General features: G+C 34.5%; 4 protein-coding genes across 5 annotated transcripts in view; all 4 read right to left on the reverse strand.

Annotated features, from left to right (window-relative positions):
* LOC123268203 lies at positions 1-17,575 on the reverse strand. The gene is made up of 10 exons (XM_044733128.1): positions 17,523-17,575; positions 5,515-5,544; positions 5,281-5,452; positions 4,812-5,221; positions 4,590-4,734; positions 4,377-4,514; positions 2,876-3,114; positions 2,601-2,806; positions 495-971; positions 1-420 (listed from the first exon to the last, which is right to left on the reverse strand). The coding sequence occupies exons 3-10, from the start codon at positions 5,438-5,440 to the stop codon at positions 93-95; spliced, it is 2,103 nt and encodes a 700-aa protein (XP_044589063.1). The 5' UTR covers positions 5,441-5,452; positions 5,515-5,544; positions 17,523-17,575; the 3' UTR covers positions 1-92.
* On the reverse strand, positions 6,654-17,434 carry LOC123268199. Its single transcript, XM_044733121.1, has 7 exons — positions 16,682-17,434; positions 10,750-10,894; positions 10,508-10,678; positions 10,208-10,440; positions 8,572-8,768; positions 7,992-8,492; positions 6,654-7,125 (listed from the first exon to the last, which is right to left on the reverse strand). The coding sequence occupies exons 1-7, from the start codon at positions 17,417-17,419 to the stop codon at positions 6,735-6,737; spliced, it is 2,376 nt and encodes a 791-aa protein (XP_044589056.1). The 5' UTR covers positions 17,420-17,434; the 3' UTR covers positions 6,654-6,734.
* LOC123268202 overlaps positions 8,557-19,204 on the reverse strand; it is a 21,513-nt gene continuing 10,865 nt past the window's right edge. The window contains exon 10 of the mRNA XM_044733127.1: positions 8,557-8,570. The gene's annotated coding sequence lies outside the window, so the exon portion shown is untranslated. The remainder of the gene's footprint in view (positions 8,571-19,204) is intronic.
* The window catches only part of LOC123268200, a 3,793-nt gene continuing 3,301 nt past the window's right edge, over positions 18,713-19,204 (reverse strand). For both annotated transcript variants that reach the window (XM_044733122.1, XM_044733124.1), the window contains exon 8: positions 18,713-19,197. In XM_044733122.1, the coding sequence (XP_044589057.1) occupies positions 18,789-19,197 (409 nt within the window). In that variant the 3' untranslated portion in view covers positions 18,713-18,788. The remainder of the gene's footprint in view (positions 19,198-19,204) is intronic.

Here is a 19,204-nt window from a genome sequence, read left to right on the forward strand (position 1 = left end):
TTAGTTTACATCATCTTTATTGTTTACTAAAAGTAGTTACATAAAGTAATTTTAACAAGGAATTCAATTAGAATTTACAATAGAGAAGCACCTTATTTCAACCATTCCTTCATCCACTTCTTCTTATCTGCAGTTTTTACACCGGCTAAGGCATACTCAGTATGATTAATAGTCATTAACTTCGGAGCTAAAAATCCTCCGAATCCATCAACTCCTCTATGGATAATTCCTACTCCTTTCAGTGCTCTGAGGTTGTTTACTGCAGGTGCTCGCGCATCGAAGTACGGAATGGTAGTTTGTCCCAAGTTTCCACTGACGGCCGAAGGCTGGAATTCGATCTCTTGATTGGGCAGTGAATCCACTACATTGATGAATTCTTCAGTCATCGAATCTTCCATATTCGACAAGTCCAACAATTCCCTATAACCCAACAACAGTAAAATAATGTATTGTTTATTTATTCTTTCTAACTCGGATCAATCTGATGATCTTACCTTTCGCTTGTGTACCCGGGACGGTTGTCCAAGTTCTTGGGCGTGATCCATACCGTTCCTTTAGAGAGATCCGGACGTAAGATACCCTTGTGGTAATCGAATTTAGTTGCATGTACCTGCAACTCGATTGGCGAGGTGTTGATTCCATTTTCGGGGTTGAAATCCGAGTTTCGTAGTCTGACGCCTGTTATGACGTAGCCTCTGTCGACGTTGATTTCGTCTAGGTGAAGCACGTTGTGGTCGTGAGTGATAAAGGTATAGTTAGTGTCGTACTTTAGGTAGATTTCATCATCATAATCACTAGGGTTGATCATAACGAATGATCCAGTGTCTGTGTCTTTTAAGTAACGAAATCTGCCAACTGGAACTATTTCTACAGTGTCTGGGTCGATCTTGGCCTCGGGTAGTAAAGCTCCTTGCTCGATTTGGAGGTGGATCATGTTGTCTTGTTTTAAGAATCTCACGTTTGTAACCACCCTTTAAAAGAAAATTAATAATTATATAATCAAAAAATCATGGACTTTTGCATCCCTATTAAATCCATGTAAGTTTGTATGGAAATCAGGGAAATAGTATGGATTTATAAAGGAATCCATAAAGGAAATGGTACATGGATTCTTTAAAGGGAATCCATAGGAAGGTGTACTTGGATAACTATATGGAAATCCACATGGCAAGGGTACATGGATAATCTCATGAGAAATCAACATAAGAAACTGTGAGACACATGGATTTCCAAAGTTTCCTATATGGATTCCTATATAAATCCACAGATTCCTACATTGAATCTCATGGATTGCATATCTCCTATATGAATCCATACTTTCTCATGTGGATTCCCATGGATCCCCATACAAACCTACATGGATGTTTTTGATAGGCCATACTTGAGTGTCATTTAAGTATATAATATCAATTAAAGATCTTAGACAACTGGGCGGTGCGGAAGATTGACAAGCGCAAAGTTCGCGGTTCAAGTCTTCGATGCACCCAATTGTTTTTTTCTGGCCTATGGCAGTATATATAATTACATAAAACTATATGTAATTATATCAATTTTTGTTGGTGGATTCCTACAGAATTACATGAAAATCCTACAGGAAAGCATATAGGAATCCATCCGAAAATACCATGTCGAATCTATGAACGTGGGTGTTTTCGATAAAAAATTTTCTATTCTTTCTGTGACTTAGATGTACTGGATAAAGAAAGGGACTGCTTAACTAATCCGTACATGGAAAAGAAAACATGAAAATCCCATAAGGCTGTGAAAATCCCATAAACTGTGAGATACATGGATTCCCAAAGTTTCCTATATGGATTCCTATGTAAATTCACAGATTCCTACATCGAATCTTATGGATTGCATATCTCCTAAATGAATCTATACTTTCTCATGTGGATTCCCATGCAAATTTATAGCTAAATTTGTCATTAAAGACAAATTTGGGAACTGGGGAAATAAAGGATAAAGGGGGAGAAGGGACCTTACTCAGTAGGAATTTTTCGGTAACCGAAAAATAATTCAGACAGCCCAGACCGGGACTCGAACCCGGATCATTTGGTTACGCGCCAAAGGCTCTACCAGTTAAGCTATCCGAGACATTGTCCGTAACTACCATTCCGTCACCTACATGGATGTTTTTGATAGGCTATACTTGAGTGTCATTTAAGTATATAATATCAATTAAAGATCTTAGACAACTGGGCGGTGCGGAAGATTGACAAGCGCAAAGTTCGCGGTTCAAGTCCTCGATGCACCCAATTGTTTTTTTCTGGCCTATGGCAGTATATATAATTACATAAAACTATATGTAATTATATCAATTTTTGTTGGTGGATTCCTACAGGATTACATGAAAATCCTACAGGAAAGCATATAGGAATCCATCCGAAAATACCATGTCGAATCTATGAACGTGGGTGTTTTCGATAAAAAATTTTCTATTCTTTCTGTGACTTAGATGTACTGGATAAAGAAAGTGACTGTTTAACTAATCCGTATATGGAAAAGAAAACATGAAAATCCCATAGGAATCCATCCGAAACTACCATGTGAGAATCTAGTCTAGTTTCCTCAATGAATTTTCTTAATAAAATCCTTACATGTTATTTTTGAAATCCGCCATTTGCGGATTCATATTGATAGCCCGAGTCGCTTCCGACTCCGCGCCTTCTTCAGAGCACTGGCACATCAAGCTCCTGTATGAAGATTTAGTCATCGTATCGATGAATTCTCCAGGACAGTTCTCAATATTCGTGCTGTTGTATTTGTCTACGGCCCACAGATACCGAGGACCTGATTTGTATGGCTGCAAATAAAAAAAATTTTAGTTACTAGTCGGCATATGGCAGTCTAGAAGCATCAATAGATTCCTCACCGATTCGCAGAACGCCGGCATTTGAGACACGGTTCTGCAGTCGTGTATTTTCCCAAAGCATTGTCGCTCAGGGCAGTAATACTTAAGATGTAATGCATTGCTGTTGCTCGTTTCATCTAAGCACTCAACGCGGTTGTAAGTGGAAAAGGACTTGAAATTAACGTCGGTTGTATCAGACAATTGTTGTTCGTTTGCAAAATACTTAGTGAACAAATCTTCCAATCTGAAACAAGTTTCATCTGCAAAATAAGTAAATGTTTTATTAATTGGTACTTACAATACCTACGAAAATTGATAAGGTTGATCAATTAGAACTAGCAATCTTGCAGTCACTATGTGACTGCTGTTACTTATGAACTGTAAAGAAAAGGTACTGTGACATTTTAGCCCCCGACAAAATATATATAGGACATAATATCCTCTGACAAAATATTCCCTATAGTATAAGGTAGAATACAAAAGAGATAAATAAAATTTTACTTAATAAAATAATGACTTTTGTTAAATTGCACTGTACATTTTTAAATATTGATGTTTTTAAAGATATAAGCTCATCCCGATGTTACACTCATCAAGAGCTTTCATTTGAATGCCCACATGCATTTTCATATATTTTTCATATATACATATATATTATTAGGGTGGCGCAAAAAAACCGACTTTTTTTTTTTTTTGAATCTCGAGTGAAAAAATGTCAACTTTTAATATTTTAAGAGCCCTCTCCAAAGAACAGCTCAAAAAAAAATTTTCAATAGGTCGCTCCAAATTTTTTTAAATTTCAAAAATCGTCAAAAATCGAAATTTTTTTTTTTTTTATTTTTTTTTCTCGTTACGTCATAATTTTATAGACCAAAAAAAAATTAGTTCCTGAAAGTTTCAATTCAAAATTTAAATTTTGAAAGGTCGCTCATAATTTTTTTTAAATCTGAGTCAAAAAATGCTAATCTAATTAAATAGTCACTAATAAATTAGAAAAAAATTATGAGCGACCTTTTAAAATTCACATTTTGAACTGAAGCTTCCAGGAATACCTTTTTTTTTGGTCTATAAAATTATGACGTAACGAGAAAAAAATTTAAGAAAAAAAAATCGATTTTTGAAATTCAAAAAAAATTTGAGCGACCTCTTAAAAATTTTTTTTTAAGCTGTCCTTTGGAGAGAGCTCTTAAAACATCAAAAACTAACATTTTTTCACTCGAGACTCAAAAAAAAAAATAGTCGGTTTTTTTGCGCCACCCTAATATATATAATATATGTAAATATATGAAAAATTGATGTGGGTACTCAAATGAAAGGTCTTGACGAGTGTAACATCAGGATGAGCTTATATCTTCAAAAATGTCACTAGTTCACAGGATACAATGTCATTTCTTAATTACGCATTTAGAGATAGAGCATTTTTGAATGCAGCCCAAATACTTATCACCATAAATTGACTATTGGTGAGAATGATATGAATCTATGAATATATAATGCTTATTCTCTTAATAATATAAATTACCTAGTACATGCTGATTCGGATCACAGGCAAGTAAATCTATCCTAGCGTTGGATGTCAACGTTTTTGCTACACCAAGCGTTGTGTGGACTCGCTCCATAAAACTCGATATTTTTTCGGAAATAGCATTTTCATTGGTGACTGAAATAGAATTTAGGTTAGCGATGAAATTATTACAGGATTGAAGCTAGAAATAAAAATCTATAGATACATTACCTCCGTCAGTTATTTGCTGATAATTCAGAGCAAAAAGAATCATCGCGAATCCCCGGATTTCGTTAAGAACCACCAGATCGTAGACGTTCTTGATGTTATCCTGCACCGGAATGGTAAAATCACATCGTTCATAATTCTTAAAATTCTGAAACACAAAAAACCTGTTAGTAACTCCAAATCTCAATCTAACTCTTTAAGTGTGAAAAGATGGTAATAAATTACCTTATCAAATTCTTTGAGATAGTCTCGAAGGAAGGTAAATGTATTGTTAGACTCTCTTGGTGTCACCGCTTCATAAATTGAGGTGATGATATTCTCCAATTTGTTGTCGTTAATGATTTCGGAAACGAAATTTCCGAACGCTTCTTCATTAACCTGGTTGTAACTAGAATCTTCGATGGTGTCGTAAGCTACCAATGCGGTGAAGGTATTAAAGAATTGATCGAATTGTTCAAAGGAATTAACCAGTTTTGTCGTAACGTCGTTGAAGTTCCATGAATCTTTATGCGCTTCGATCAACGGGTCCAGTGATTCCTGCATTGACTCTGATAGCGCGATAAGGTGATTACCGATGACATGTTGAGCCACCAAATTCGTGTCGTTCAACAACAGCCCGAGTTTGTTTATCGAATCTGTTTTTGAAGAAATCGAGTTAAATAAGAGGTAAACTGTTTTAGAATATCAAACTTACCGGGTTGAGTTAAGGAGAGCTTGTGAGCTTCGTAGAGAGTCGCAGCTATGGCATTGTTGAATTCGTTGATGCTTCTGATGCTGGAAAGACTTGGAAAAGCGTTTGATTGCAGATTATTCCCCAGAATTGAGAACAACACTAACAATGGCAAGGGACCCATTTTTGGATGAACCTGCAAGTTTTTAGATTGTTAGTATAAGTTATAGAAATTATAGGAATAATGAAGAAACTTACCTAGATGATGATTAAGAAAGAAATAAACGACTCTAGCTCATTAATTTAATAACTTCAAGAATTCACTGACAAGACACTCTGGGTACTAAAGTTTAATGTCGAGTGCGTCAAATGCTCTGATAAGCTTCGATCCCCTCCTTTCCTCCCGCTATTGTTATTATTGTTATTATTTAGTAACAAAGAGCGCTAGGTGGTGGACAACTCACTCATTTATATAAATTAGTATCTTGACTGGGGATTTAATCTAACGACTTTTATCTAGATACTTTTAAACGTCAAAATTGACGAGCAAATCAGCGCGGAATGTTTAGGCCTACCTCCACCTAGTCCCGCCTCCCACTTCTCGGCCTCAAGGCTTCGCTGCACTCAGGGGGGAGAGGGCTGTCGAAATATTGAAGTTATTAAAATAAAACGACTATTGGGGTGATGAAAATCAATACGTCTTTAAAAAATAACGAATTCGTGGCGTCAAACTATAATTAAAAATCTACTTAATGATTATCGATACTCTATTAGAAATAAGTGATAAAATGTTTTATTGACGTCAGCGGATAATGTAAAATTTTGGAGGTCACGAGTTCGAAAATGAATCATAACTAGATTTAGAAATGAAATTAATGAACCAAGCTAGGAATAGATCCTGGATCTTCCGATTAGGTCGGGTACTCTTCCAATGAGTTGAATATTGATTTATTTGATTAATTCATTAACTAAGATTTGGTTCTAGCGTTGATGAGACGTATCCATGCCAAATTGTCGGGATAAAATTCAAAATTAATGGTTTATACAATTATTTGTCGGTTATTGGATTGGGTTTAGCTGTAGTTGTTAAAGTTTGTGGAAATCATGTTCACCAATATTGTTGTAGATAAGAAAAAATCGAATAACAATAATAAGGATAAAAGTATCCATGCTGAATTATCGGGATAAAATTCAAAGATTTGAAGATTCAAAAATTCAAAGATTTACTTAATGATTATCAATATTCTATTAAAACTAATTGATAAAATGACTAAGGTCAGCAAATATTTTATAATCTTGGAGGTCATGAGTTCAAAGATAAATTACAACTAAAATGATCAAGAATTGACCTTGAGAATACTTCTAATGTATTAAATAAGGTACTAATTTATCTATAATAATTTTCAACAAGTTTATTTGCAGTATTTTGTTTTGAAGAGAAAAATATTACATCATTCGCGGAAAAACTCAATATTCTGTTAATTTTCGTCTTCTGGATTCAATTCTTCATCATAATTGTCTTCTTCACTAGTTTTTTCTTCGTTGCGGAGATTTTCAACAATCTCACCGGCTGCAGCGGAAATATCATCAATATCGATCTCAATGTACTCCGCGTGATTGATCGAGAATATTTTGGGCGCAATGTATCCTCCATAACCTGGAGCTCCGCGATGCGTAAGACCAATTCCTCCAAGTGCTACTCCATTCACAATGATAGCAGGCCGTGCGTCGAAGTACGGAATGGTCGTTTGTCCAAAGTCGGTATCGAAGTTCGTTGGTTGGAACTCGACAACTGAATTTGGTCTAGCATCAATTCGGTTGCCTCCGCTCAGCATCGAGTCTCTTTTACCTTCCATGGAAATATTATCCCTGGAAGACAATTGAATCGTTTATTTAAAAAAACCTGATAAGTCATATTTTTTTCGAAATCGAGTTTTTCGCATTTTTCGGTTCTTTGAATTTTCCCTCACTTATACTAGCACTAACAAATATTAAATCCGTATTCAAGACCCAATTGGTTGATACAAATCTCGTTTAGTTGAGAAACCCCATAAATAAGTGTCTTATAGGGTTTTTTCAATAACAATTCTATCTCAAAATTCCAAAAATAAGTTTCTTTTTTCAAAAAACTTTTTCTGAGTCGAAAAAATTCAGTTCAATGCAAAATACTTCAATTTTAATAATTTTTGCAATATTAGTTTAAGAAAATTAAATAAAATTATTTTTTTATTGTTTGATGTGATTTTACTGACTTTAATTTTAAAATAATTGACTATCATGTTTTACAATATTCGCTTAATAGATTAAAATTAAAAATATGCTGTTTTATTGTTGACTCTCAATTCACTAATTTGAATTTAGAAATAAATGATTATTTATTTTAATTCTAGTTAATTGTAGTTCCAATATATATTTTGTACTTTATTTTATAAATATAATTAATGCCTGATGGGGAAAAATTGATAAATAAATAATTTATTACTATTTTGTTCGTTTTGGTGAAAAACCCTATAAGCCAATCAACTTTAAATCATTATTATTAATAGTTTGAATTTTTTTTAGGGATGCTAACATTATTATTATTATTATTATTATTATAATCATTGGTTCAAACTTAACCTAGAAAAATATTTTTTGCTCCTGAAAAATTAAGTATTTTTGACTTATGGGGTTTCTTAAAAAAAATCTTTAATGGAAATATCAAGAAGCTGATAAAATCTTAGCTAAATTCTTACCTTGCCCTGCCGTAGTTGCGATCTGTCTCTACATCAAACAAACTGGCATTGAACCACTTAAAGTACTGTCCATCATCCAAGTTCAATTCTTGCGCGTCCGTTGGAATAGAAAGCTTTCCCTCGACGTAGTCAAATTTAGTTCCGTGCACCTTCAACCTAAGGGGGCTCTTATTTAGCCCTTTTTCAGGATTAAGATTCTGTCTTTCAAACTTGACCCCCGTGACGATGTAGCCCGTTTCGACGAGGATGTCGTCAAGGTTGAGTTCTGCTCGGTCATGGGCGACGTATGTGTAATCTTGATCTTCAACCAACGGTAATGTCTCCTCGTTGTCCGTCCAATAGAAGCCTTCTTCGTCCTCGCTTACACTTCTTATGAACTTTCCAAGTGGCACCCACTCCAGGCTGTTTTCGTCGATGCGTCCTTCGCCTTGGAGTGTACCTTGTTGTATCTGGATGTGGACCACCTTGTCCTTCTTGCGCAGTTTTACGTTCGTCACGACTCTAAAAATCGTATGAATAACTGATTAAGAAAATTTTTGGTACAAAATTAATAGAATTTGATGTGAAGAAAAATTCTAACTTGTTTTTTTTTACATCGGAGTATTGTGGACGTAAATTGAATGCTCGGGTTGCTGTTGATTTAGGACCTTCTTCGGAACATTGGCAAATTGCGTTTGTGCATGGAGCGTAGGCGAGGGTATCGATGTAACGACCGTTGCAGTCGTACGCTGTAAGGCTATTGCTCATCCATTCGTAGCGTTTTCCAGTTCCTAGTCTCTGCAATTTTTAATTAATGATTGAATAATAATACAGGAGCTAGACTATCAAAAAACCTATAAAGGTTTGCGTGAAAATCTGGGAATAGTATGGATTTATATAGAAATCCTTACAGGAAATGGTATATGGATTCCCTAAAGGGAATCCATAAGAAGGTATGGATACTTGGATTACTATATGGAAATTCACATGGCAAGGGTACATGGATAGTCTCATGGGAAATCCACATAAGAAACTGCGAGACACGTGGATTTCCAAAGTTTCCTATATGGATTCCTATATAAATCCACAAATTCCTGCATTGAATCTTATGGATTGCATATCTCCTATATGAATCCATACTTTCTCATGTGGATTCCCATGGATCCCCATACAAACCTACATGGATGTTTTTGATAGGCTGTACTTGAGTGTCATTTAAGTTTATAATATCAACTAAAGATCTTGGACAACTGGGTGGTGCGGAAGACTGACAAGCGCAAAGTTCGCGGTTCAAGTCCTCGATGTACCCAGTTGTTTTTTTCTGGCCTACGGCAGTATATATAATTACATAAAACCATATGTAATTATATCAATTTTTGTTGGTGGATTCCTACAGAATTACATGAAAATCCTACAGGAAAGCATGTAGGAATCCATCCGAAAATACCATGTCGAAATCTATGAACATGGGTGTTTTCGATAAAAAATTTTCTATTCTTTCTGTGACTTAGATGTACTGGATAAAGAAAGGGACTGTTTAACTAATTCGTACATGGAAAAGAAAACATGAAAATCCCATAGGACTGTGAAAATCCCATAAGCTGTGAGACACATGGATTCCCAAAGTTTCCTATATAGATTCCTATATAATTCCACAGATTCCTGCATTGAATCTTATGGATTGCATATCTCCTATATGAATCCATACTTTCTCATGTGGATTCCCATGGATCCCCATACAAACCTACATGGATGTTTTTGATAGGCTATACTTGAGTGTCATTTAAGTATATAATTGCAATTAAAGATTTTGGACAACTGGGTGGTGCGGAAGACTGACAAGCGCAAAGTTCGCGGTTCAAGTCCTCGATGTACCCAGTTGTTTTTTTCTGGCCTACGGCAGTATATATAATTACATAAAATTATATGTAATTATATCAATTTTTGTTGCTGGATTTCTACAGACTTAGATGAAAATCCTACAGGAAAGCATGTAGGAATCCATCCGAAAATACCATGCCGAAATCTATGTACATGGGTGTTTTCGATAAAAAATTTTCTATTTTTTCTGGTAATTAGACGTACTGGATAAAGAAAGGAACTGTTAAACTAAACCGTACATGAAAAAGAAACCATGAAAATCCCATAGGAATCCATCCATAACTACCATGTGGGAATCTAGTCTAGTTTCCTTTATGAATTTTTTGATATGTTTATTGTTATCGCTAGTAACTTACAGCCTCACAGAATATTTTCTTTCCACCTTGAAAGCATTTATGTATCCGACCATGACATTGATACCTAGGACGGTAACTTGAGACAAATGCGGGTGAATTTATCGAATCCAAGCGTTCGAAATCTCCCCTAAAGTCTATAATATTGAGGTCATTCACTTCACAATCGCTACTGATCTGTTGCACATTGAAGTAGTAGAGCCCGAAGAGACCATCCAGTCGGAAAACATCATCGTCTACAAAACATCAATAATTCCATCAAAACAATTCAAATTAAAAAAAAAATAATTCACATTAACTTACTTATAACAGGGTTTGGTGGATCGCAGCGGAAAATTTCCGCTGATGAATCTTTGGTGGCTATTTTCATAGCTTGCAGGTATCCACTCATGCGAGTTAGTGATTTTTCAACCACCATTCTCAAATCGTTCTTGTAGTCTTCAGTAATAAAATCTCCTCCGAGCGCTTTAGGTTCTATAATAACCAATTAAAAATTTATTAACCTTCTAATTAATAGATAAGCTTCTAGCAAAGACGAATCTTACTTTTCATCTCAATTTGCTTGCGGTGGTACGCAAACACGGTCATTATAAATACTCGAAGCTCGCTGACGACAACAATATTGTAAATAACTCTCAGTTGTTCTTGGAATGACCTTTGCAAATCGCATTTACTTTCAAATCCTAGTTGCTGCAAGTTCAATTAAATAAATTAACATTCTCTACCTATATGGAAAGAACAAGATGACGCTGGATATTATTCCAGATTATATCTATAGCTTCGTTCTCAAGATCACTAAGTAGTACCGTCCATGTACGCTTATACTTACCACATATTTAAAAGTAAAACAAAAGCTTTACGCCCTAGCAACCGCTTTGTTTATTAATCATTACGTTTTTGTGCGCTTTGAATAAACATCACAAAATCTTCTTATATTGATTAAATAGTTATTTTTGATTATTAAACATCATGTCTAAGCGTAAGGCTGAGGATAATTCCCTCGTACAATCCTTCGAATTAAAGTTACAAAAGTATCGTGATTTAATTGATCTTGAAAAAGCTAAGGCATCAACTAAATCTCCCGTTGATAACCTCTTATCTGAGGGTAATTATTTATATTTTGTTTTATTTAATTTTTTATCATTTTTGGGCAACAATTTTCTATTTTGAATTTGTTGTACCTATTTTTGACTGGGTTAAGCTTTAAAATAGTAAAATTAGATTTTTATAATCTGATTTTATTTTGCATCAGGAATTTATTTATTTATTTCCTGGTCGCTTATCTTAACCTAGCTCTTATGCTCATTGCAGACTCAGATGATGACGACCGTCGTCAGAGTGTTTATTCTGACTCTGATCCTGAAACTGATTGTACACACGATCTTAAGGCGTCAGGCGAACTGCATGAGACGAAGGGTCCTGAAGTTCCCTCCCTGTCCAATTCCGTTCTCCAAATGCTGGGCAAGGATAAACGCCTTCACAAGGAAAAACCTACAGCATTCATCCTGAATTGTCGGACTGTTGGAAAGCTATCATTTCATCAGGTTTAGATAAAAATGATAAGACGACAATTATTGATAAATATCCCAACAAGGGTAATTGTACTTTATCATCTCCTGTTTTAAACCCGGAGTTGCTGCCTCTTCTCCACAAGACGGCTAAATCTCGTGACAAATATCTATCAAATAACCAAGATTTGATTGGTCGTGGTTTAGTTTCTCTTGGTCAGGCAATTTGTAATATTTTTAATGATGAAGTTGAACCTGTCGATAAAACCCAGTTGTTACAACTTCTATGTGACTCCAGTGCTCTTTTTTGTGAGTCATTTCATCAGCTCTGTAAATCCAGACGCTCACAAATTTACCCCTGTGGATGACAAAAGAAAATCTGTCCTTGAAGATTCTATTACTGACGATTTTCTTTTTGGTCAAGATCTTGGCAAGCGCATTAAAAATTCGGTTGCCGTGGAAAACAGGGTTATCTATTAAACCCCAACCTCCAAAAAGGATTTTCCAACTACACGGACTTCTTTAAACTGGAAGGGCCCGTCTGGCCCTCGAGCAAACTTCAATCAGACGGGCTACCAGCGTCCTCCGTTTGCCAAGCCAACGTACCCAAACAAACAAAACAATCAAATTGCAACTCGATCCCGGGCTCGGAACCAAACGAATCAGGCCCAACATCCTCCAGCTTCAACTCAAAAGTAGAGGTGAGAGTTATTGCTGGTCGTTTAAAATATTTTTTACACGCTTGGTCTAGCATAACCTCTGACGCGTTTATTTTAGAAACAATTTCTGGGTATAAAATTCCTTTTTCTTCGACACCAACTCAATCTTTTATTCCCACAAATGATAATTTTTCTAATAATGATAAAATTAAAATGCAGGAAGCCATTAATGACCTTCTGTCTATTGGTGCTATTCAAGAATGTACAGAAGAAAATGGGCAATTTTATCGGGTATTTTTCTTGTTCCTAAGAAAAATGGGAAAATGAGATTTATTCTGAATTTAAAAATTTAAATCAATTCACTGACACTTCTCATTTTAAAATGGAAGATTTCCGTACGGTTCTCAAACTGATGTCAGAAGGATGTTTCATGGCTAGCTTTGACCTACAGGATGCTTATCTCATGATTCCAATCCATAAAAACTACTGGAAATATTTAAGATTTATTTGGAATAATCATCTCTACGAGTTTATCTGTTTACCTTTCGGTTTAAGCACTGCTCCGTGGGTTTTACAAAAATTTGCAAGCCAATCGTTAGTTTTTTACGTTCTTTGGGCTGGTTATCAGTAGTTTATTTGGATGATTGGTTGTTAGTAGCAACTTCTGCGGCTTTATGTGCGCAAAATATTAAAGTCACGCGAGAACTTTTAGAATCTTTGGGATTTTAATTAATGAGAAGAAAAGTAACTTCATTCCTTCTACTTCTTGTAAATTTCTCGGTTTTATTTTCAATTCAGTTAACATGACAATGGAGCTCACAGAAGAGAAAAGAATTAATCTTTATGATTTAATTTTAAAATTTAAAAATCTTTCATACTGCTCGATTAGAGAATTTTCTCAATTTGTTGGTAACATTACAGCAGCTTGTCCAGCGGTTAATTATGGTTGGCTCCATTCAAAGAAATTTGAAAGACACCGTTACCTCGAATTATTAAAATTTAATTATAATTACGATTGTGTCATGCAATTACCACTTCATTTAATCAGTGAATTTGATTGGTGGTTAAATAATATCAATTCGTCGAAAAATCCTATTAGAAATTCAAGATTCTCAAAGATTATTTTTCTGATGCTTCATCTACTGGCTGGGGAGCTTTTTGTGAAGGTCAAGTAATTTATGGTCATTGGAATTACCATGAAAAACAATTTCATATTAATTATCTTGAGCTTTTAGCTGTTTTTAATGGTCTGAAGACTTTTGTTTTTAATTTATCTAACTGTGAAATTTTGCTCCGAGTTGATAATTCTACGGCTATCGCTTATATTAATAAAATGAGCGGTACTAAATACGAGTACCTGAATGATTTAACCTTTAAAATTTGGAGTTGGTGCGAGAGTAGGAATATTTGGCTGTTTGCGTCATACATCCCATCTAAAGAAAATGTGGACGCGGATGAAGCTTCAAGAATTAGTAATATTGATACAGAATGGGAGTTATCACTTTCTGCTTACCAAGAAATTGTTTCTCTTTTAACAAACCGGAAATTGATTTATTTGCATCAAATCTTAATAAAAAATGCAAGAAATATTGTTCCTGGCATCGTGATCCGCTAGCGTTTTGTATTGACGCGTTCACTATTGACTGGAACAATTTTTATTTCTTTGCTTTTCCTCCTTTTTCTTTAATTTTGAAAACATTAAAGAAAATTCAAACAGACCAGGCTTGTGGTATTTTAGTAGTTCCTAATTGGTGTGGTCAGCCATGGTATCCCTTATGGCTTTCATTACTTGACTCACAGCCAATTATTTTTCAACCTGATGTTAACCTTCTACGATCTCCTTGTAGACAAGTACAACATCCTCTTGCCCAAAAGATGTCACTGATGGCTGCACGGTTATCCGCCAGGCCTTCAAGGAACGAGGTGTGACTGAGGACGCAGTTGATTTACTTATCAATTCTATTTCCCATTCAACCCTACATCAATACTCTAAACCAATCGGTGATTGGGTTATTTTTTGTTATTCAAGGAATATTAAAATTTTTAAGCCGCAAGACGAAGACATTATTCATTTTTTAACGGATAAATTTAATAATGGTGCTAATTACAGCACACTCAACACTGCTCGTTCAGCTTTATCTTTAATTTGTGTTACTGAAATTGGTAAAAATCCTTTAATTTCTCGCCTTTTAAAAGGCGCTTACAATTTAAAACCAGCTAAGCCTCGCTACGATCGAGTTTTTAGCCTAGATCCTGTGTTAGAGAAATTAGAATTATTAAGCCCTTTAAATGATCTTGATTTACCTGCTCTTACTACAAAATTAGCTGTTTTGTTGGCGTTAATTACTGCTCATCGTATTCAAACTATTGCATCTATTAAAAGGTGTAATATTTTGAAGAGAGGTAATAATTATGAAATAGAAATATCTGATAAGATTAAGACTTCTAGACGAGGTGTCTCTCAACCTCTCTTACTTTTACCAAAATTTTTACAAAATTCAAAACTTTGTATTGTTTTAACTTTAGAAAATATTTAGAAAAACTTCTGATTTAATTGTTAATCCAAATAAATTATTTATTACTACTGTTAAACCTTTTAAAGAAGCGTCGAAAGATACTGTAAGTAGGATTCGTTCTTTTTTACAAAGCTGTGTAGGTAATGACTTTACGTCTCATAGTTTGAGACATGCATCTACCTCTACTGCTTTTAAAAAAGGCGTTAACCTAGATATTATTAAAAACTTAGCTGGCTGGTCGGATAAATCAAAGACTTTTGAGAAATTTTATAACCGACCAATTATTCCTGATAAAAATACTTTTGCTGAGACAATTTTATCATAATTGTATTTTGTTCCTCTATGTGTGTTCATTAAAATTTAAAAAAAAAAAAAAAAAAAATGTAAACTGTTTTGAATTTAGTTCTATTTTATTTAAATTATGTTCACTGTAGCTCTGAACATCTACTTAGTGATCTTGAGAACGAAGCTATAGATATAATTGTAAGATCGAGCGAGCCTGGCGAAGCCAGGCGAAGCTCGATATTAATTATATCTATAGCTTCGTTCGAAGAGATCACTCCCTCCCTGCTTCGTTCATAATTTTATTCTTTTCCCTCCCTGCGATCTCTTCTTTATTTAATCTTAGCTAAACTATATGATTAATAAACAAAGCGGTTGCTAGGGCGTAAAGCTTTTGTTTTTACTTTTAAATATGTGGTAAGTATAAGCGTACATGGACGGTACTACTTAGTGATCTCTTCGAACGAAGCTATAGATATAATTAATATCGAGCTTCGCCTCGGCTTCGCCAGGCTCGCTCGATCTTACAATTATACTCGATGATATCTCGGCTGCCTAATTTTAAAACACAGTAACTGCATAATTTTTATACCTAATTTTTTTTAATATTGCTGCATTTTTTATACCTTTTAGACCTTAATTTCAAGTATTTTTTCTTAAAAATATTTATATTCAAGTATTTTCTATTCATAAATCAAATTTTTCATCAATTTGGCAGGTAAACTTTTATTTAATAAGAAAAATTTAAAAAAATTTTTAAATGTTAGTTACTGTGTTTTGAAATTGGGCAGCCGATCTGTAGCGAAAAATAATTTCAGATAGTAGATAGAAAAATCCAGATTATACTCCGTGATATTTGGATTATACTCATTGTAATCTAGGATGATATCCAGTGTCATCTTGTTCTTACCGTGTATTTGATATAAAAAGCATTTTATGCCATGAAAAAAAAATATAAAAAAAATATATGTCGAAATACACAAAAAATATATAAGTATTTATAAATTATGTATACTAAATATATTTTTTAAAACTAACTTTTGGCCGATTTTCATAGATATATATTTTAGATATATAAAAAATATATTTTTTTATGTATTTTAAGATATATCTTGAATATATCTAAAATATATTTAAAATATTTAGAACATATATAAAAATCGTCCAAAAGTTAATTGTTAAAAATATATTTACTCTACATATTTTTTATATATTTCGACATATCGACGTTCTAATTATCAAATTGTCTAACTCCATTTCAGAGAATCTTCTATTGGTACGAAAAGAACAATTAGTTCAAAATTGATTATCACTTAAAAAAACCATTTAATATCATTATCATCCAATAGAAATATAATATTTAGGTTTGAATCATTCAAACAATTTAAAATTGAATTATTGCTACATCAAAATATTAAAAAATCACCCTCTAAAAAATAAGGAGAGACAAATTGCTAATTAGACCGTTGATCCATTTGTTTTTACGTTTTTCATGAAAGTGAACAAACAAACCTTCTGATAAATGTTGACAAAATCGAGGATATTGTCGTGGATGGAAGAAGTGCCAGTACCGGTAGTGAACATCGCATGAATGTAGTCAATAGTTTTTTCCATACCTTCATTATTTTTGGTGGTAACAATTTCGTAGAATGTGTCGTAAGTAACTTGTTGCAGTGGACGGTCTGGATTGGTGACAATCAGGAATTTTTGATACCAAGTGTCTATGTTAGTAGTGTGCCTCCAGAGTTGCAGCAGCTGATTGTCCATGGTTTGCTGAGTGGCTTGTTGCTTTAGAATACGGTTTAGCATCTGCTCCATCTTATTGGTAACAGCTTTGGGAATCTTTGTGAACTCCGCGGTGATTCTTGCAAGATTCTGCACAACTTTGTCCAACCGGCGAAGCATTACGTTCGCGACGTCGTTGATGTTGTTGACTTTATCACTTATGACACCAAGGTTCTCGTTTATGACATCGGTCGCTTCGTTTAAGTCCGACAGCGAAGTGTTTAAATTGTTAGACGTCTCGCTGAGTCCTTGAGTCCCATCTTCGATTTCTTTCAGCTTGTTATTCGCTTCCGGAGGAGCCTCAGTAGAAGATTGTTTGAAAGATTTAACAGTGTCACTTATTCCGGAGTACAGATCTTGGGAGATTGCCATGATTCCGGACATTTTGGTGATACTGAAGCCCTTAGCGGATACGTAGTTAGTAGTAGTGTAAAGCACTACTACTAACAGTAGTAGCTTAGCCATTTTTTTTCGGATTATCTGTTGGGTTTCAATGCAAAAAATTATTGGAAATTATAGGAATAATGAAGAAACTTACCTAGATGATGATTAAGAAAGAAATGAATGCCTCTAGCTCATTAATTTAATAACTTCAAGAATTCACTGACAAGACACTTTGGGTACTAAAGTTTAATGTCGAGTGCGTCAAATGCTCTGATAAGCTTCGATCCCCTCCGTTCCTCCCGCTATTGTTATTATTGTTATTATTTAGTAACAAAGAGCGCTAGGTGGTGGACAACTCACTCATTTATATAAATTAGTATCTTGACTGGAGATTTAATCTAACGACTTTTATCTAGATACTTTTAAACGTCAAAATTGACGAGCAAATCAGCGCGGAATGTTTAGGCCTACCTCCACTTCTAGTCCCGCCTCCCACTCCTTGGCTTCAAGGCTTCGCTGCACTCAGGGGGGAGAGGGCTGTCGAAATATTGAAGTTATTAAAATAAAACGACTATTGGGGTGATGAAAATCAATACGTCATTAAAAAATAAAGAATTCGTGACGGCAAACTATAATTAAAGATCTACTTAATGATTATCGATACTCTATTAAAAATAAGTGATAAAATGTTTTATTGACGTCAGCGGATAATGTAAAATTTTGGAGGTCACGAGTTCGAAAATGAATCATGACTAGATTTAGAAATGAAATTAATGAACCAAGCTAGGAATAGATCCTGGATCTTCCGATTAGGTCGGGTGCTCTTCCAATGAGTTGAATATTGATTTATTTAATTAATGCATTAACTAAAATTTGGTTCTAGCGTTGATGAGATGTATCCATGCCAAATTGTCGGGATAAAATTCAAAATTAATGGTTTATACAATTATTTGTCGGTTATTGGATTGGGTTTAGCTGTAGTTGTTAAAGTTTATGGAAATTATAAGGTCACCAATATTGTTGTAGATAAGAAAAAATCGAATAACAATAATAAAGATAAAAGTACAACGTGGCTGCATCAAGCTGAAAATAAAAAAAAAAAGACGCCTGAGGCCAACTAGATAAAAAACAAATTATCGATTAATAACCTGAGTAGCGCCTCTTCGCTTTGTATCTGAATGACGTAGTTAATTAGATAAAAAAAAAACATGTATACTAGCAGTTATTTATAACAAAACCACAGCCTTAGGGCCACTTATTACTAAAGTGCGTCAACTTATGTCCGACTAATCGGATGTATTTATATCAATCGTACTTGTTAATCAACAAATCGGACCATCAAGCGTAACAGGTTTCAAATAATTTCCAAAAAAATTAGTTTACATCATGTTTATTGTTTACTAAAAGTAGTTACATAAAGTTATTTTAGCTAGGAATTGCCAGTTACTAATTAATTATCCAGTGCATTCACATCAGATTCATCTTCACTATTATTACTGGTAAACCCAAGTGCATTCCCTTTACCCAATTTATCAGCACTATCCAAAAAGTCCCTTTCTAACCTCTCTTTCTCCTCGGGAGTCAATTTAGTGATAACATACTCAGCGTGATTAAGTCCAATAAGCTTTGGCGAAATATATCCTCCGTAGCCTTTTCTATTACGATAAACAATTCCCATCCCACTGAGTGGCACTTGACTTTGCTTGGTCGCCGGACGTGCATCAAAGAACGGAATTACTCCTTTTCCATATCCAACCCTTGCCGTCATTTTGAACTCGAATTCTGTATTTGGCTCCCACAATTCCGTATTTTTGTTGCTTTCCGTTGAAAGCCTCAAATTCTTCAGTAAAGTCTTCGTTCTGTAAT

This window comes from Cotesia glomerata, linkage group LG6 (genome assembly GCF_020080835.1).
Source record: "Cotesia glomerata isolate CgM1 linkage group LG6, MPM_Cglom_v2.3, whole genome shotgun sequence".
NCBI classification, from domain to species: domain Eukaryota; kingdom Metazoa; phylum Arthropoda; class Insecta; order Hymenoptera; family Braconidae; genus Cotesia; species Cotesia glomerata.

Bases quoted from the DNA above. Each gene is read 5' to 3' on its own strand.
- LOC123268199 (XM_044733121.1), bottom strand. From the start codon at position 17,419: ATGGCTAAGCTACTACTGTTAGTAGTAGTGCTTTACACTACTACTAAC. The intron at 10,441-10,507 runs GTAAGTTAATGT...GATGTTTTGTAG, and splicing joins TCCACCAAACCCTGTTATAA to ACGATGATGTTTTCCGACTG. The intron at 7,126-7,991 runs GTAAGAATTTAG...ATTGTCTTCCAG, and splicing joins CGCAACTACGGCAGGGCAAG to GGATAATATTTCCATGGAAG.
- LOC123268203 (XM_044733128.1), bottom strand. From the start codon at position 5,440: ATGGGTCCCTTGCCATTGTTAGTGTTGTTCTCAATTCTGGGGAATAAT. The intron at 4,735-4,811 runs GTAATTTATTAC...TTTGTGTTTCAG, and splicing joins ATCTCAAAGAATTTGATAAG to AATTTTAAGAATTATGAACG. The intron at 2,807-2,875 runs GTGAGGAATCTA...TTTTATTTGCAG, and splicing joins TGCCGGCGTTCTGCGAATCG to CCATACAAATCAGGTCCTCG.